Raw genomic sequence first — 20,637 nt, 5'->3', positions numbered from 1 at the left:
TTTTTTGAGTAATTTTATTGGAATAGCTTTAATAACACTCAAAACTATTATGACAGAAACCCTCTGGCCCTCAGTCTCTGGCCAAAAATACTACATGCTCAGCTAGACAAAATGAAGATGGCTTCCTTTACACAACACACTGACATAGTCTTTCAATTTTTACTATAGAAAATTATGGTTTATTACTTACCTTTCCACAAAAGGTACAAGTTTTGTTTTTTGTACAAAATCAAAGTGCTCCAGATAGGGGAAATGCTTGAAATTCACGACACAGAGGAACATGGAATGATACTTATGGACATGCGCATGAAGAAATGCTGCCCCAAAATTCTGAGGATGCCCTGTACACTTATCTGACCTAAATCAAACCACCATTTCACTACTTTGTAGGAACTCTGAATACAGAGTTAAAAATGAATTAAGCAGAGAGTTAAGATTGCTTAGTGATAATTGCTATCATTCTAGAATAATGAGTTTAGCTTAACTGAGGTCTCTAAAAACCAGAAATATAAACTATTTCAAATACAGAGACTATGGAAAGGACAGGGAATTCTTGCTGCTATAACGGTTACCCCTTCAACTCACACAACAGGCATTAACCACACTGTTTTTTTTACAAGAAGAAAAATCATGGTTCCCACCTCACCTTTAAGCAGTGTAAGCACAGAATAAAGCATGCTCCATGTCTCCATGTCCAGATGTTGCAGAGGAAAATAAGGAGCCCAAAAGCTCCTTCTCCTTTATTGCCTCCAGTGGACTTTTTCAGTCCCTGAAAAACTGCCTGTTTACATGCATCTCTCCAGAATTTCTTTCCTTGATGCAGCTTCATACTCCTATTTCTCCTTTCTTGGCTCAGTCTAGCATTTCTTTCTCCTGTCTTCCTGCTCTTTCCTTTTAGCATTCTGATTCCCCCTCACAAGCCGACCTCACAAGCATGTCGAGGTCCCTCTGGATGGCATTCCTTCCCTCCAGGGTATCAACCGAACCACACAGCTTGGTGTCATCGGCAAACTTGCTGAGGGCGCACTGAATCCCACTGTCTATGTCAGTGACAAAGATGTTAAACAAGACCGGTCCCAACACCGATCCCTGAGGGACACCACTCTTTACTGGTCTCCAGCTGGACACTGAGCCATTGACCACAACTCTTTGCGTGTGGCCATCCAGCCAGTTCTTTATCCACCAAGTGGTCCATCCATCAAATTGATGTCTCTCCAATTTAGAGACAAGGATGTCGTGTGGGACAGTGTCGAACGCTTTACACAAGTCCAGGTAGATGACATCAACTGCTCTACACCCCTGTCCATCAGTTCTGTAGCCCCATCACAGAAGGCCACCAAATTGGTCAGGCAGGATTTCCCCTTAGTGAAGCCATGCTGGCTGTCACCAAGCACCTTGTTGTTGTTCATGTGCCTTAGCATGCCTTCCAGGAGAATCTGCTCCAAGATTTTGCCAGGCACAGAGGTGAGACTGACTGCTCTGTAATTCCCCGGGTCATCCATTTTCCCCTTCTTGAAAATGGGGGTTATATTTCCCTTTTTCCAGTCATCGGGAACTTCACCTGACTGCCGTGATTTCTCAAACATGATGTCCAGCGGCTTCGCAATTTCATTTGCCAGCTCCTTCAGGACCCACGGATGGATTTCATCAGGTCCCATGGACTTGTGCATGTTCAGATTTTTAAGATGGTCTCGAACCACATCCTCTCCTACAGTGGGCGCAAGGTCTTCATTCTCACAGTCCCTGCATCTGCCTTCCAAGACTTGGGTGGTGCAGTCAGAGCCTTTGCCAGTGAAGACCGAGGCAAAGAAGTCATTCAGAACCTCAGCCTTCTCCAAATCCTGTGTAGCCAGTTCTCCCAAGAGCTTCCTGAGGGGGCCTATGTTCTCCCTAGTCTATTTTTTATTTGCTATGTACCTGTAGAATCCCTTCCTGTTATCTTTAATACCTCTAGCTAAGTTTAATTCTGAGCCTTAGCTTTCCTGACCTGGTCCCTAGCTTCTCGGACAACATCCGTGTACTCTTCCCATGCCACCTGTCCTTGCTTCCACTTATTATAAGCCACTTCTTTCAATTGTATTTTCCTCAGGAGCTCCTTATCCATCCAAGGAGGTCTCCTGGCCCTCCTGCTGCACTTCCTTCTGGTTGGGATGCAACACTCCTGAGCTTGTAGCAGGTGATCCTTGAATATCAACCAACAGTCTTGGGCACCCCTGCCCTCTAGGGCTGTATCCCATGGAACCTTACTAAGCAGGTTCCTGAAGAGGCCAAAGTCTGCTCTTTTGAAGTCCAGGGCAGTGAACTTGCTGCACGCTCTTCTCACTGTCCTGAGGATCTCGAATTCAAGCATCTCGTGATCGCTGCATCCAAGGCTGCCCTGGAGCATCACATTTCCAACGAGCCCTTCCTTGTTGGTGAGCACGAGGTCAAGCATGGCACCTCTCCTTGTCAGCTCCTCTATTACTTGCAGAAGGAAGTTGTCTTCCACACAATCGAGGAATCTCCCGGATTGCCTGTGCCGGGCCGTAACGTCCCTCCAACAGATGTCAGGGTGGTTGAAGTCACCCATGAGAAAAAGGGCCTGTGAGCATGAGGCTGCTCCTATCTGTCTATGGAGTGCTTCATCCGCAGGTTCTCCTTGAGCAGGCGGTCTGTAACAGATCCCCACAGTAATGCCTCCCATCACTGTTCTCCCTTTAACCCTGACCCACAAACTCTCTGTGGACTGCTCACCTGTCCCCAGACAGAGTTCCATACTCTCCAGCCTATCCCTAACATAAAGGGCAACTCCCCCTCCCCGCCTGCCAGGCCTGTCTTTTCTAAAGAGCCTGTAACCTTCCATTCCAACACTCCAGTCATAGGAGCCACTGATACAGTCTATGTTCAGTGACCACAGAACATTTCCTTAAAACAAGTTACTCTTGGCAGTGGGTTACTTGCAATATTCTTGTTCACTCTGGCTGTATATACTTTTGGAGCAAGAGCATTTGACATGCAGGCCAGAGATACACTATTCCTCCATAAACTTTTCCAGTATTGGTTTGCCAAAAGGACAGTTAGAGTCACGTATCACTTGAGATAAGTATCATAACTAACTAAGACCAGTACAGCCTCAATCTGAGAACTGCAGAGAGTTTCCTACTTGTGCATTGAAGCAAGCAGTGGTGTATGAAGCTGAGATTTTTTACAGCACTAGCAGGAGGCCATCTGGGGAAGTGTAAAGCAGTACCCTATTAATGAAGAAGGAAGGACTTTCCCTGGGTAAACGGTGCTGCCTGCATCACTGCTGTGTACAACTGTTCACATGCTGGAGTCTGTGGGAGCCCAGCAAGGTCCTCCTAAATTTACAACACACAAGACTATGGACAGAAGCTTCCGTAATAGATATGTGTGCGCATGCACACATTTTACAGAGGCAGAGGCTTTGATGACTCAGTCATGCACTGATTTAAATTTTAAAACCATAATCCTTAGTTTGTAGCACTTAAACAAGTTCAGGGACATGAGACAAAAGTTAAGTTTAGAAATCACAGAATCATAGAATAGTTAGGGTTGGAAGGGACCTTAAGATCATCAAGTTCCAACCCTGCTGCCATGGGCAGGGACACCTCAAACTAAATCATGTCACCCAAGGCTCTGTCTAACCTGGCCTTGAACACCACCAGGGATAAATAAATTAAATAACTATACCAAATACTAAACATAGGCTCACATATGTGTGTTGCACTTCTCTGGTGATCCTCTTCTTGCACTCAGGTGATAATTACCTGTCTTTCAGATGATATTAATGAAGCCTAAAACTTGTTTGCTTTCCTCTTAAGTATGGTATCATGGGTCTATGATATTTATTGTGAAGGACAATTACAGTATCACCGAGATCTTTTATCACAGATTACTCAGAAGCAGCTTAAATAGAATATTCACAGTTTTTCATATAGGAGTAAAAGGGACAAAATTATTTCCCAATATGAAGGTATCACTGGTTTCCTTAACACTCAACTTTCAGTTTTATTAAGTCTATTATCACCTTTGAGGTTCTCAGTGATACTGCGACAGATCTGCAAATTCTACCACTTTCACTGAAGGTGTCAGCCTCAATGTATCATCAGAAAAGTCCTCCTGCTTTGATTTTTCTGTTTCCATCATGTAGAATTCCTCCAGTATGCGGAGCTACCTTCTGTAACAGTGACCCTTATCTGTTTCCATTCAAATATTCTTTTCTTCATGATCACAGTGAATTAATAGCATGTGTCAAGGCAACCAGCCCAATGTCCTTATTTCTGTTCTCTCACTTAACCATCTTCCCCATTTCTGTTTTACATACTGCTGGTCAGAATTATAAAAAAAATTTCTTTTGCCACAGGAACCTTATTTAATTTAGAACTTATAAAGCATCTCACACACTTGAGCATGCTAACAACCAATGGCAACATTGTTTTGCCTCCAAATAAGTCTGTAAAACCACATTACCTGCTTGTGTGGTACCTAACGGATTAAATAATTTAGAATTATAACCACATTAAACTTTGTGAGCCAAGGCAGAATTTAACTACAACTCTGACAGGCTTTGGGAGAAGAATGAAGCAGCTTTGCAAGTCCTTTAAGTTTTCTTCCCAATATTACCGAAAGCACAGATACTCCAGCATAACAGATGCTTGCAAAGAGCAAAAAACATAAGACAGGTGCTTTATTTTCTGAAACAGCATGTCTAACATATCTTGTGTTCTTTAACTTAAGTTACATGCGTTTTCTGAGCAGTAACAAAGCTGTGACTGTCTTTTCCCCTGTGCTACACCTGTGTTCTCAAAACTACAAAGGCTTTGGGTAGTTCCAAAATCCAAACTTTTACAAAACAGAACTCCTACTTAGGAGCACTCTATGTAAAGACAGCAACCAGCCCAACTTTAATCTCTGAAGAGCTACTTGGCAAAGCACCAGAGAGAGGCAGCAACTACTCCAAGCAAGGTACATTTAAAACCCTTGCTGGGAGATTCAATCCATAAAGCTTTAAATCTGTGTACCTATAACGACAACACAGATATAAGCCAAGCCACTGAAACTGCCATGCTATCAAAGTTTACAGATTACCTTTTGTTCCGCAAAACAGTTTTTAAAAAAGTGATCAGAAAGCAGTGAACCGTTCTCTTTGACCTTGAGTTATTCAGTGCATCACCCCCTCAGAAATGATCCTGAAAGAAACGCTGTGCCCCAGCCAGATTTCTTGATAACATCGTAACTGGTGTTCATTATGCTCTTGTGTCTCTGCCCTGTAAGGTCTGAAAGAGCAGAAGTGAAATACAGGCTTGACAAGTTTCCTACTTCCTACAGCTAACTCACTTCAACTGGTATTATTCCTGTCTTTCTTATCACATCTATAATGAAGCATACAAAATCATTTGGGGATTAGCTAGTCTTTGACCTAACCTACCTGAATTACTATTAAAATACACTCACTGTTCTACTTTAGCTGTTAATACATGTGCATGTCATTATTCAGCTTGGTTTAAGAAATTACTTTCTAATAATTTTTGATCCATACATGGAAAAATGTAGGTGTACAATGTGTTATATCTAGTAGTTAACCTCAATGTTCCAGGATGGTGGACATTTTTTCCAACTCCCATTAAAAACATAACTATACATTCATAATTCATATTTTCTATACTCTTTAGTCATTTGTATACTCAGTGATTATTTCTAAAAAAAAAAAAAAAAGAACAAAGTTTTATGGCACACGCAATATGTTTTTTGTCTAAAAGAGGAAAATATGTAAAATTTTACACACCTTTTCTAATCATATTAATGTAGAAAAAGTTTGCAAATGTTAAAAGTCATCCTGTCTTCAGGATTACAGCTACAAAACCAGCCACAGTTAAGTCTATTTTACATTTAAAACAGAGATTCTTATTTATGGAAAAACACATTGTCAAAAACAGTATAGGATTTGAAAATAATTTCTTGAAGGATCCATTTTCAATTAAACCACGGGCATTAAAATTTCTTCCTGCTTACCACCCCTGTAATTCCAGCTATGTAATACAGAGTGTTCAAACTCATGTATTATACAAATATTGCTGAATTCTATTGCTTCTGGTCCATTGGAGTTCTTTTAATTTGGTTTAGGATTGTTTGTTATTCCTGTCATTTTTCATAATAAAATCTCCCCCTGAGCAAAGGATAAATTATGCAAAATTTATTCTGAAGACATTCAAAGAGAAATCCTTAATTTCAGAAAAGGCTTTCAAGATTTGCTCATTTTGAGGGTCCTTAAATTTGGTATAGTTTATAAAATGCTCTGTCTCACTTCGGGTAGATTTTTATGTCTGAAATTCGTACTGAAGTGTCAATCTGTATGACGTGGGTATATTCTAAGGATGCCACTGTAACTGATTAGGAGGACTGTTTAGCTCAAGAAGATTTGCAGAAGAAATGTATCTGACAGAAACTTGTACTGGGGTATCAGCCATATTTCAAATTAGAGTGACACTAAATCAGAAATAAAGTGATTGGTCATGAGGGACAGACGGATTTTGAATATATAGATATTACACCCAGTTGTACAGTAATGTAAACCAGAATGAACTGCAAACTACATGCTAGTAATGAAATGTAATTTTTAGATACATATGTTGAGCCCAAGGACATATAAGGGTTTACATATATATATATAAAGGACTGACCTGTCTGCAGTGCACTCTTTTCCATTTTATAATCTGGTGAGGTATCTGTGTGCTCTCTTGCACAATAGCAGCCTTGAAAGCACCAGGTTTTCCAGCATTCCAGAAAGAACAAAAAGAGCAGAACAGAAGTGATTCAGAAGATACAGTGTAGCATGAATACTGAGCGGTACGTGGCGGTCAAGCGCTTGCTGTGTGGGAAAGACCACTCGTGTATTCACGACACACAAATTCATTAGACACTGAAAACCTGCCCTCACTGTTTCACCTTAATCTGTTACTCAGTCCTCCACCCTACTTCCAGTTTTCCAGCAATTCCAAGTTCCACATGGATTTTTAGCCCAATGATCAGAGGTGCAGCAATGAAAACAGTGTAAGATAGGAGCTCCAAGGCACTCAGTGACCTTATTGCCTGTGGAAGCCTTGAAGAAGTGTACTTGAATTATCAGATGAAGTTCAAGAAAGGGTCACCAAGAGCCCACCACAAGATATTTCAGCGTCCTTTTTCTCCAAAGCACATTTTATAGGCCATTACAAATGTCACATGATTCAGAAATGATAGACAAGCTCAGTCACCTCCATGATACAAATTAATTTACTGTGTAAAGTCACAAACTATTAAATCTAAACTATGTTCTCACTTGAGGAAGCCCAGAATTGCCAAAGCCAAGAGGGGTTTTTTGAAACTAATAGACTTTTTTGTTCTGCTGCATACATTCAATTTCAGGGATTAAGTTATGGGCAATACTCCATGTCTAAAACTGCTGGCACTGTTTCCAGTTCTGGGCAGACTGGTTCATCAAGTGTATTGAATTCTGAATTAAAAAAAAAAGAAAAAAAATCCAGTATTACAGAAGTTACTTAACTGTAATTGAAGTAAAAGTTACAGAAAGACACAGTTAAAACTTCTTCCCTGATTCTTCCATTATGATCCAAGGAAAAGGACAAAACATGTAACATCCAGTTGCCAGAGAGGTCTCCTGTATATAAACTTGTATGAATGTGTTCTACAGGCATCTATGGATTTGGACAGAGCTGTAACAGAAAACAGCAGGCCAAAGACAGGAACATTACCTGCTGAAAACACAGCATATGAAAATTTTCCAGGGACTAATAAGCTCTGAAGATTAGTACTCATGCTGAATCTGTAATAACTAAGGCAGGACATCAACAGTCTGTTCAGTCTGTTCAATCTGCCCAAGGCCATTATGATGAAAAACAGACAAAGAGACTCGGACCACATCCAAGAGGGTGGTGACTCCTATATGCAGATGAAGACTGCAATATTACATTTACACCCAAAGGATCAAAGATCCCTCTGAGGGACATTCCAAGTACCCACCTTGAAGCCACAGGGTGAAATCTGAGCACAACCCTGGGGGTAGCCTCCCAGCTGCTGGTCCACAGGTAACAACGAAGTGAGCATGTGAGCAAATGCCAGTGACTAACTGAATGTGTTGTGCAAATAGTTACCTTCTTTTAACAATAACAGCTTGGTTCTACTAATAACAACAGCTTAATGAGTAATAAGTGTTTGCAGAAATTGTTTCTCTCTCTGCCTTGCTTCAATTCCCTATCAGGGGAGTTTACAAAACAGTCTTTTAACTTCCTGTAACATTCCAAGTTGAAGCCCCAGATCAGAGTACATAGATCATAATCTCTGGTAAAGGAAAAAGACGAACGATTTTCAGCTTTTATTGCCCTCATGACTTCTTACCGATTCAGTCCTTGAAATTAATGGCAGAGGCTTCCAATATACTCCATATATGTATGTATTCATGCAGCTTTTACCATGTTTTATACGTGACAGAAGAAAAATAAATTTATGCATTGTGTTTATCCTGATGCCATTTTATATAAAGTTCTTTTGAAGAACAATGTTATAATCTTTAAAATTCTGATTAACTAAGTTTAGGCAGAAAATACAGAAAAATGATATACTCTTCTGCATTTTTATAAGCAATCACAATGGATGCTAAACCACAAAAGCCTGGGAAAAAAAAAAAAAAGGAAAAAACCCTCTATGACACCACTAAACTCATTTCACTACACTACATTTCCAGTTTTTGACTTTTGAATTTTCTCCCTTAAAATCTAAGACTGTTCCACCGTATCTGTAGAAAGTACCTTCCTTCCCTTCTATTCAGTTCAGAAGTATGTGGCATACAAACCTTCTACTGCTATTTCAGCTTCCTTGCAACTAAAAATCTCAGAATTTCATCAGGATTTCCAGACAGACTCACAGGGGAAGGATGCTGAGTAATGAATACTTGTGGACACTACAAATCTTAAAGGATTACACTTCCCTAAAAATATTTCTTTATACTGGATGGTCAACATGTGGACATTACATTGCTAAAAGCACTAACCAACAAGATTATAAAACGTTGGTGACGGTTTCAGAATCCTTGCAAATTCTGTAGTTATTTCTGGCTTGACAGTGAGCTTTAGAAGTAACTCAGCCTCTTCCTGCACACCTACATTCCTCACCTTTATTTTAGTGCCCATTAATTCTTTTTCTTAACAATGTGGCCTAGATCAAAACCATCACTGTACTATCACCTTTAGAGACTCAACTTTTCAAATTGAATTTGTATAAAGTTTATGAGAAAGCTGTTAGCATTTCCATTCCAATCAGTTCCTGCTGGAAAAACAAAGCAAAATTCAAGAAAGAATAGAAACTCGGTTTCTTAATTGTATTTCCAGTCTAGCTTTGAATTTTTACTTGCTTACTCAAGCAAGGCAGTCTAACTGTAAGAACTGAATTCTACCAGGTGCCTGAAGTGGAGGATTTAAGAGCCACAGATGCAGGCCAGAGTCAAAACATCCTTGCCCTTTCTCAGGGGTCTGACTGTGCAATTTAACTCATTCCCAGAAACAGCTATGAACTGAATTTTCAGCAGCTCCATAGGCAGATCATTTATAGCTTTCCAAAAGGGTACAACCTCTTTTAAAACCTACCAGCTCAACTTGTCTCCCACAGCAACAAAAACAGATTTTCATTTCAGCAGCTGGTCAAATAACTTCAAGTGGTTTGAACTTGAGCTGAATCTAGCTCTAAAATAAAACTGTCTTTAAACTTTTGTAAAAATCTATTTAGTAGCTTTGTCTAACCACAAAAAAAACTTATTCATGGGTAATTACCTTCCTTTGAATTCATAGCACAAATTTGCAGTTCTGGCTGCACACAGACTGCTGAGAACTATGGTAGATTTAAAGATATAGCATAAAAGAAGTCAAATGTTTTGACCATTTTTAAACAGAGAAAAAGGAGGAACCAGGCTTTCATAGGTCAGACAGTTTATGTAGTTCCTGGAAAAACAGGGAGGAAAACATGCAAAACTATTTTTAAGCATCCAGAAAAGAGCCAACTCTGATTTCCTACCCACAGCTATATCGACCAAAATGAATCCCATCAGAGACTGAGTGGATTTGCAGATAAGAGAAATCATAGGTATCTTGATGGTTTGCAAGGCTTTCTGCAGTACCTCACATGTTGTTCTCACAAAGAAACCACACTATGAAACACAGTGCAAATAAAACTAGAAAGCACATACAAATCTTCTGGAAAATGCTACCTTGGAATACGTCAATCATTCAGTGACAAATATGAAGAATTATATATTGATTTTTCCTTCATGGTCTGCCTTCCCCTCCAGCCTTCACTTGCCATAAAAATCTTCACTCAGGTCTTTTTCTGGCAGAGTAGCAAGCAATAAATAAAACCATACTGTTGAAGAAAAACAAAGTAGTACAGAGGTTCATCAGTCAAACTCAGACATTAATCAGTCTTGGTTTTCCTTACACATGAAGTGCATTCTGCATGTTACACCATACATTATCACATGTGCATATGTGGAGTATCAGGGGCCAAGCATCTTTGATTCACCAGAAGCAGTTATCACAGCTGTATCTAATTCCCAGGTCATGTAATGCCATTTAGTCACAGAACTTAACAAGAGAGCTCAGAGGTAGTATTGGTAGATCACAGTAGAAGTATGGTTGAATAAGTGGCCTTGTTCCTTTACCTACTCACTTTTCTTTCCTTTTCTCCCACCTCCTGATCTCCCCAGGTCTCTTTCTTACTTTTAAATGAATATCCCTACATATTCCCATTGTATGATCTTTGTACTGGGCAACATCAGCTAAAGTAATAAGTATCACTGAATCTGCTATGCTGATGAATATTAGAAATAAGGGAGATGGTCCCTTCCTTTTGGGCATTTAAAGAACATTAACTAATCAACACCATCCAAAGCTGCATAGTCTCACCTGCAAATGAGAGTGGTGCACTTAACAGTGCAATTGGTTGCCTCACACATCATAGAGTACATGAAACTCTATGAAGGTCATCCCAGACAGCAGAATCTTTGCTTGCCCTAGCCATGACCATAGCTTCCCTAGGACATTATGCCACATCACTACCCACTAGTGCCCCAAGCACCATGCTCAAAGGCTAGAGCAGCCCTGAACTGTCATCTCTCCTTATTGTCTGCTCAATGGGGAGCTTACTAGCCTTTTCTTTGATTGTATAACTGCAAGGTTCAGCTGTGCTCCCTTTCCTTTAGTTGTGAGAAGAGCAAAAGGAGTCCTTTGCACAAGCAATGCCATTCCAGATGCTGTCTTGCTGCTTGGAGTTACAAAGTCCTGAAGGAGAGAACAGCTAATATTGCCTGACAGGATAATATTGTCAGCCAAGGATGGTTTAGTGACACACAGGTAATTATTTATTTTGAATAGGTAAAAGCATATGAGTTACCAATGAAGACTGAGCTGTTTGTGTGTGGAGATTCAGAACTACAAAACCTATAGCCACCTACAAGAGGAGGAACTAAACATCATACTATATCTGCTGGTACCCAAGAATACCTATTTCTAGTGCTTGTAGAATTGTAACTGGTTAAGATGGATATGGGGGATCTGCAGCCACTCATACATGAAAGGGTGTCAGGAAACTTCCTGGAGACCTCTTAGAAGGAAGCAAAAGCAAAGCAGCCTCAGAAAAATAAATAGCCATCATAAAGGCATAAAATACAAGATGGTTGGTTTGCTCCCACAGAATTGGTCAAATACAACTTGTCTGGTAGACAACACCAAGAAAGTGCATATGCTATCCTAATAGAAAGAAAAGACTCTAAGCACATTATGTATGGCTTCTACAATTGGTAAATATAGTGACAGATCTAAGTTATGGTTAGAGTACATGGAGGAGGATACAATGTCTGATCATGGAATTTATTTTATTTTTTCTCTTGTAACAATGGGTATATTTAACAGACAAGTGCCCGGATGTAAATAGATGAGGTTTTAGATTGAGCAGTTTTGTCTCGACACCTTGTTTGGGCATGGACAGATGGCAGAGAGGCAAATACTGCTTGCGATGAAGGCTGCTGAAAACTGAGCTTTTGGAGATTGGGTAGGCACTTTCAGATGTAAGACAAGGTCTCACATCTTTGTCCACCATGGTCATGGCATGCCCACCGTTCCCTTCTTGTACTGAAAGACTTTAGGAACTCCCCACTATACACCGTAAAAAAAAATACCCTGTACCTACTCCTATTCCTGAAGCAAATTATTTTTGAGATCAAACAGTAGTTGTTATTCACCTCAGTATAGTAAGCAGGGTGCTTAATACAACTAATACAGAGAGAAAAATTCAAGGAGACACACTTCAGTGGAATTAAAGGAAAGGTTCAGTAGCTGACTGACATAACATTTTCTGTCTGGGAGCAAGGTAATTATTTGATGACAAACAGAAAGAGAGAAGGAAAGAGATAGTAAGAGGAAATGAATCTTTTCTCTAGGCATCACAATGTTTTTAAAAAAATACTGTAATTACACCAATAATTGAAACTGGATTAATTACACTATTGAAAATACATACAGAAGCGTTAGAATCCTCACTGCAGTTAAAGGTAGCATAATCATGAAGCTGCATTCACATTACTGCCCTCAAAACAGCTGCCATCTCCTATTCTCAGTAGAGATGAACCCAATTGTACTTTATCAAGATCCCTATTTTTTAAATGGCTATTTCTTCATGTTATTTCCACATGATGGAAATCCAGCTGATTCTGAGATAATCATGAAACCTAATGCTTTCACAAATTCTAATGGACCAAATCTCAAGGACAGAGAGTTCCCAGACAATCAATAGTTGCCTTGAAAAAATAAAGAACAGGGAAATAAAAATTATCAAGAACATAAGGTATTACGGATCCTTAATTTTAGAGAAAAAGATTCATTTTTACACTTAGAATTAAAGCATTCTGATAATTTGCAATGCAGCTAAACATAAAATCCGTACTAATCACATCTAAATCATGTTCTTACACTGCTTATTAAAATATGTATCTCTTTAGTCTGTAATTTGAGTTATGCAAATACCAGCACTACCACTTTTACAACTGAATGCAATAGGGAAACAGAGAAATTCAGCTCCAAAATGATGATGATAGTGCTGCTGATGATAACAACAATCTACAAAATAGCATTTCATAGTTAACACACTTTAGAGTGAGAATTTTCTACAGATAGCCTACTGGAGATAATGAGTACCCAGAATAATTTCTGAAACAATGTATTTAGCAGTAGGTGGATAAAATAGGGGTAAAAGCCAAGAAAAGTAGCATTTAAGTTCTGAACAATATGTTGACTCTCATGTATATGACTCAGCATCATTGCAATTGCTTATTAAAACACCCTGAAACAACAACAAAAAATCATGCCTCATTTTGCTTAACTGTGCTCTTTTCTCTGAACTGGACACAACATTTATGGTAAGCATAACCTAACTGATGGTTATGAAATGATAAGACCATTTAGACAGATGTCTGATTCTCCATGGACATTTTTTTCTCCAGGAGAAACAAGAAAAGCCTGCAGCCTTAACTGTTTTTTCTGAATTTATGGTGGCAGAACTGTCCATCTGGATTAGTGTCATTTGCCCTTTTAGAAAAAAAATCAGTGCCTGTAAGGTTTTCAAAGATAAATTATCTATGTGAAGATTCTATGTCGACCTACTGTTCATTTGGTTTTTTTTTTCTACTAAGACAAACTCAGATGAGGGTTTTCCCCAAAAAGAGAATTATATTTACAACTTCCATCAAAACTATCCACTAAAAATTTGAAAGCACCAAATGTTGCTATGTTTAATGCTCTACAGACAGTCCCTAAAAGTCATAAGGTCTTCCTAAAACGAGCTAACTTAAAAGAAATCAACAAGGCAAATGTATTGTTGCAGCTGTGATACTCTGGCAGAATCACTGGAGCTGTCTTGGAGAAGTGGAACTCAGTAACGTGGAGCAGTTCGCAAATAGCTATAGATCTGTCCATTGCAGAAGTAACGCAAAGCTAAAATAACATCATACATAGACCCAACATTTTTTTTCTAAAGACAAGAATAACAATTGTTAAATAATCTGCTTACTGGTTCACAATTTGCAGTTAAATAATACAGACAAAATTATTTTCATAGAACAAGATTCTATCGCCAGACCCACTACAAAGGATTATGTTATGAGCATCCTGTAAAAAAAAATTAGTTCACAAGTTCAGGCTGGTAATACAATGTATCACATGTACAGATGCACGTAACAGTTGTATGTCACTTCATGTGCTATTTCTCTCCCTATGCTAATGCAATGAATTAAATTCATTAACAGTAAGATGACAAATAATATTTTATTAAAGGATGACACGGTAAGAGTGCATAACATGGATGGCAACGTGCTACTTCCTTCTAGCAAAGAATCATATATGTTACACTAGGCAAGGAAGGACAAGTTAAATGCCTGTCCATTCTTGATGTTGTTGGAAAGACCACCAGGTTCTAGCAGTAATGTGAATATAAAACATAAGAGATTAGCACAAGCTCTTCTTGCTCTGTTTGACTAGTTACTCTCCAGAGAGAAAAGAAAAAAAGGATCTCATAACAAGGGATTTTTTAAGAACTACGGGGAGAGGCAGGAGGTGGGAGAAAAGAGAGAAACAAAATCTATTAATTACAGATTTTCATCAGCACTGGATTAGACGCCTCATCTTCTTTGAAAGTTCTAATTAACTGAAAGCAATAAGCACTAGCTCTACAAATAAAAAGAAAGAATGTAAAACTGGGTTAAAATGACATTACCATTTTCCAAGTAACATTCTTAACCACAGAACAGCTAATGTTCTTTTAATAATTTAGGTCTTCACATATTGGCTTCCCATGGCACCCAGTTAAACAGAAGAGGATAAATTAACTTAGTCTTTGCACCTCCTGTGAAATAAGCATGCGTACATGTGGATGAAAGAATATAAACAAAACAGAGACATAAATCAGTATTTTGATTTTTAAGCTTCCTAACTTCCAAAAATGACACTGGTATTTTTTCACTTTCAAATTTTTAAAATACATTCAAAACTAATAAAAATAATTCAAGAGTGTGAGTTGGTTACAGTAAGCAGACTATTTCAACATCAGCTATTTATATTTGAAAACTCAGTATTTCCCATTATGAGATAGCCTACAAAAAATGAGCAGTCATTGTAAAAGCTCTAAACAATAAATTCAAAGAGCCAAATATAATCGCATTTTATGTCTTCAGCAGCTGACACATCCTATGCAATTTGTGGTATATACTGAGAGTAGGCAGAAATACTTTTGCTTTCAGATGTATATGTGAAGGGACAGAATTACTGATAAGTAGTTTTGATTTCATAGTGGTGTAGCAGGATACATAAATTGAAAGAAAAGGTTTTTTGTTTAAACTGATTTACATTGTTGGCTGACTTTCATTCTTACAGTGAAAGGAACTATAAATGCTATTTATGCCCATAATAATGAAATAACAAGTTGAATTATTGTACAGCCATCAGTCTTGTATGCTTTCTTGTTTTGAGATTCAGATTACAAAAAATACAAATTCAATTTTTTTTAAAATAGATCAAAACTTGCCTTCAGACGTGATTGCTGTTATTATTGCTTATAAACAGCTATTTATATCAAGTAAAATGCACCAAATAGCCATCTCCCTTCTATATTAAAACAGGCTGTTTTCCTTATGAGAATTTGATACAAGAATGTCAGGAAGAGTTACATTTCTCACTCAAAAATAGCAAGAAAGAAGGAAAACACCTAAAACCTGAAAGATTAATGCCAATTTTATCAATGGCCTTCAACACAGGCTGAAGGAAGCAGAGCTTATAAGCAGTGTATAAAGACAGTCTTGAGAAGAATTTGCCTTCAACTTTGATATTAGACAAATAAATCAGAAATTATCATTCCTATATTATTAATATTTTGCATAATTATTCACAATAAGCTTGAGACTGCTGGAGTCTCAAAGGTCTTACAATGGAAAAAAAACCCATGCAAAATCAATTAGATACCTCTCCTGGTACTCATTCAGCTGAAATTTGATAGAAAGAAGACATGACTTCAGTATAATCACTATTTTACCTTCCCTAACAATCTGAAGAGTAATTTATATACGAAAATGCATTCAGTGATCTAGCGAACCTCTAAAGGCAATTCAATAATTTTACTCATTGGACTAAAAAAAAAAAAAAATTAACTGAATTGTAGCACAGTTCTGCAAAAAAAAAAAAAATCTACATTTTCAGATATATGTTTTATGCACGTAAAGACATCTGAGTACACCATGTACAGTGGCACAAGAAAACGGATCTTACCACTGCAGCTGGCACTTGATGCATTTTTGCAGCTGGGGTTCCGGGGCGTGGGTAAAATTGATTAATAAACAAGCTTGGAAATCTGTACTGTTCTACAAGTTTCACTGTTTCTTGAAAATCTTCATCAGTCTCTCCTGGAAAACCACAGATGATATCTGTAGCAATTGTTATTCCAGGCACTCTGTAAAGAAAGTAAAAAAGAACACTGAATTAAGGACATGTAAAAGTTTTGCTCCCTTAAAAGCCAGCATACATAGACTTACAACTCTTCAAGTTGATCTACAGAAATTGAGACCATTTGGTACTTGGCCAAGAGCACGAAGAAGAAAGATATTACAGCAAATATTGGATTAGGAGTGTGACAGAAAGAAGAAAACATCTGGACTAACTCCTCCTTCATTTGAAATTATAGGTGTTCACCAGAGCTTGTAAGTTTCTCAGATTCTGACTGCTTAACCCACAAAATTTATGACTTTTGCGACTTACTTACCCACTAGAATTTGTAAACTACCTGATGTTTTATAATGCTGCTATCAAAGTAGGACAGGAATTCCAAAAGCAGGGACTGGCATGCAATATAACGTAGCAATTTTGAACAAAATTGTCTTTGAAACCAGTAAGACATCTCTTAGTCCCAAGTTAATTTCTAACTCAGTACTCCATAAAATCAGCCTATGCCTTGCTTTAAAAGGAAAGCAAAATACTTAAGTTTACAAATGCACAGGCACTAAGCTTTCCTGTTATTTAGCAAGGTCAACGTTTCCTAACTGTTCCACTTGGACTGAATATGCATCTTTAGAGAGCCTGGCTAGCAGATACAGCCAACAGATACAGCAGGACGCACAGAAAAGGATGAAGTAAGAGGGCCTCAGTTGAGATCACACTATAGTATAAATCTTAGACATAGTGGTTATATGCCACTGATTATTTTCCCTGGTAAATGTTGGAATAGCTGTTTGTGCTAGGGTCAAGGCTTGCACCTAGACTGAGCTTTGGACAGTGCATGCAGCCCTGCAAGTGTCTCGGGCTGCAGGGAGTCCCTGGGGGCTCTCTCTGATGCCAGGAGAGATGGCCCTTTGTCCTGCAGGAGCTGTGTTGTCTTGGAGTTATGTAGGAAGTCAGCAGGCTGTGAAGTGTGAGAGAAGATGAAAGGGAGATAAACAGGATGTTCTCTGCAACTCTACATCTTGAAGAACCTCATCTCCCATCTGCTGTAGAGAAGCAAGTATTGTCAACCCCAACTACCAATGGAAGTAAAACCTCTGGAGAAAGGGAATGATGGAAGCTGGTGAATTCTGACACTGAAAGGAAGAATCTGCCCCACCTACTGCCCTCAAGGTTGAAAAGGACACATGTGCTGACAAGCAAAATATCTGGTCTACCCAACCCCCAAACCATACAAGATTACCAGGAAGAAGTAGCAAGTCATTGTAATGGGTGAGTCCCTGCTGCAGGAGGACACAGGCACCCATCTGTCAACCCACCCAATCATCTAGAGAAGTTTGCTGTCTGCCAGGGTCCAGGATGCTGTGGGGTTTATCTGGCCCTCTGACTGCTACTCTCTGTTGTTATTTCATGTGCGCACAAAGGATACCGCAAGTGGAAACATGGACAGTATTAAAAGTGACAACAGAGCTCCTGGGGGGACAGTATTCAAGGGCATAGGGGCTCAGGTGTTGTGCTCCGTGTGTCAGGAAACACTTTTTTACTGAGGGTGACAGAGCACTGGCACAGGTTGCCCAGGGACTGTAGAGTCCTTCTCCTTGGAGATATTCAAAAGCTGTCTGGATACAGACAGCAATAGGCTCTAAGTGACCCTGCTTGAACAGGGGGGTTTGGACAAAATGGCCTCTATAGCTCCCTTCCAACCTCAACCCTTCTGTGATTCTGCGATACAGCTCAGAAAAATGAGTCCTACAAGATTACTGCACAGTATTTACAGAGCACTCTGCAGGATCCAGGAGATAAAACCTCCAGTTTCTAAATCTGACACCTACCAGCTGGATGACCACTGCCCTATGAAAGACTGTGAAACCACTGCACTGTTTGGTATTCATCATGCTTGTGTAAAGTGGGAATAGTGATAAACCTCTTCTGCAGAGAGGCAAAAATATATAGTGCTCAGAAGTGCTCAGTGCTCCCTACTGATACAGATAAGACTGTTTCTACACTATCAGTAAGACTGATGAACTGGAGAAAATATGATTTATGAGGAAAAGAACCCTATAAAGATATTGGTGGTATCTGATTTCAAGCTGGCCCTGTTTCAAATGAGGGGAATAGATGAGATGACTTCAAGAGGTCCTTTCCAACCTAAATAACTCTACACATCTTAAATAGGCTACAGGCAAGGGAACAACTGAGACAGCTTCTTTTAGGGGTGAATAGCATAAAGACTACTGCCACAAGCAAAGCTCAACATCTGAGCTTAAGAAGGTGTTTCTCTAAGGAGATGGCTGTAAGGCTTCTCTTCCCTTCATCAGGACAAAAGACAGCAGAACTGTGAATGCAACATAATGAATTTGCATGTAATCCAAAAAAGCATTTGAATGGCCGTTTTCTTATTAGACAGTATATCACCACATAAAAATTAATGTTGTGGCTAAAGTGTGTGAAGAGTTTGAATACTCTGAATAGCTGAAAGAAAAACTTCCTGCAACAACGAGTTCTACTGGACGAGGAGAATCTGTTGGCTAAAGACCCAAGAAAGTGGAAGCAGAGAATATTGCTTTTAGCAATTTGATTAGGTGCAACATTACAGCATGCATCGCTTATATTGACCACAGTGGCCTTCATACAAACAGTATATGGTAGTAAACATATTTTGGGACTTTTTTTTTTAACTTAACCCCCCCACACCTTTTTATTTAAGTAAAGCAAATGTCTTGGCCTCTTTTTTTTTTTTTTTTTTGTATGTTTCTGAAATTCTTTCAACTCCTTTTTGAGTTCATGAATTCAGACTCCATCACTTGAGATGAAGTTAAAACATGGCATTTGAACGCCAAATCAAAACCAACATAAAACTGAACATTTTCAAGGACTTGGTCCAGCAGTCGTAAGTGGGAAACACAAGCTGAATAGCGCACAGAACAGCAAAAATCCCCAGAGCTGCTGGCTAAACAGTCTCAATTACCACTGCTTTCTTAAGACTGACAAACTGCAAGATACAAAGTTCTGCTTGATATCACGTAACAATAAAATTTGTTAGCTTTAAGGACTGAGTGAACAGAGGAGCACTATATTCTGCAACATGATTTTGTTCACATCACAAATATATTATGTGGTAATAGTAAGCTTATGGAAGAAAAAGTACATTATAAATCAGTATCACGTAACATCAGCTGCCATTTCTCAGAATATGAACAGAACATTCATTACATTTGACAAAACCATTAAAATGAAGTTATTTTAACCATTTTAATGACACTATTGGCAACAGTCAAAGCATTTATTACCAATGGTAGTAGTAATACCATCTTTTATAAAGGTTTGGTTGTTTCTATAGCAACATGAATTATAAGGTCCAATCAAGCTAGATACAATACAATATGCTCTTTTCTCTATAACACCAGTTGTCATTCAGTTAAAAGGAAATTACATATTTTAAAAATTCATAAACTCTACAAATGTCTGAACTCCCATTTGGTGATAAGGTGTTAATTATCTTAGTAATTAGATTTCTTCCTGGATGGAATTATTACATACAAAGAAAAACTAGGGTATGAAAAGAGAATAAGGACCACAGTGTATTCAGCAACAGCAATTAATTACAGTTCAATCCAGTATGACTGCCTGAAATATGACATTGCATAGTGCATTTTTATACCTCAGTTGATTATATTGCTTAAAAAGTAGTTATAAAAGGGGAAAAAAAGCTTGAGATTTCACTCAGAATAAAACCCAGTTACTGAATAAAAATCAAACTCTTAGCCTTTCGCAAAGCACTGATGAACATAAATAAGTACAATTAGTTCCACATGCAAAACAACATTTCTTAATGAAAGAAAAGGGTGGAAAAAAGATATAATTGTGGAAAAATATAAAACACATACACACTTGAAATTAAAGAGACCTTTGCTCTGACAGTCTGAAAGAAAGCAGCACAGAATTCCTTATTGCATAGATTCAGATGTCTAAAAAATTATTCCAGCTATGAAATATGATGCAAAATTACACAAGAACAATTTCTTGTGCATCAGCCAATATTAAATTGGTTTTTTGAAATGAAATGTAGTTTATCTATTCTGAAGTAAATAAAGAAGAAAAATGATGAGCATCCCCAGTA

The 20,637-nt window shown here is 38.5% G+C and overlaps 1 protein-coding gene across 2 annotated transcripts in view; it reads right to left on the bottom strand.

The window, feature by feature from the left end:
• Window positions 1–20,637, bottom strand: part of CDKAL1 (CDK5 regulatory subunit associated protein 1 like 1) — a 390,319-nt gene that overhangs the window by 90,154 nt on the left and 279,528 nt on the right. For both annotated transcript variants that reach the window (XM_061449582.1, XM_061449583.1), the window contains exon 12: window positions 16,353–16,533. In XM_061449582.1, coding sequence (XP_061305566.1) covers window positions 16,353–16,533 — 181 coding nt within the window. The remainder of the gene's footprint in view (window positions 1–16,352; window positions 16,534–20,637) is intronic.

This window comes from Pezoporus flaviventris, unplaced genomic scaffold (genome assembly GCF_033815535.1).
Source record: "Pezoporus flaviventris isolate CSIRO_AGI_PZ_B2104156 unplaced genomic scaffold, CSIRO_AGI_Pfla_v1 ptg000007l, whole genome shotgun sequence".
NCBI classification, from domain to species: domain Eukaryota; kingdom Metazoa; phylum Chordata; class Aves; order Psittaciformes; family Psittacidae; genus Pezoporus; species Pezoporus flaviventris.
The sequence above is the reverse complement of the archived record's forward strand: the minus strand, read 5'-3'. Positions and strand labels throughout refer to the sequence as shown.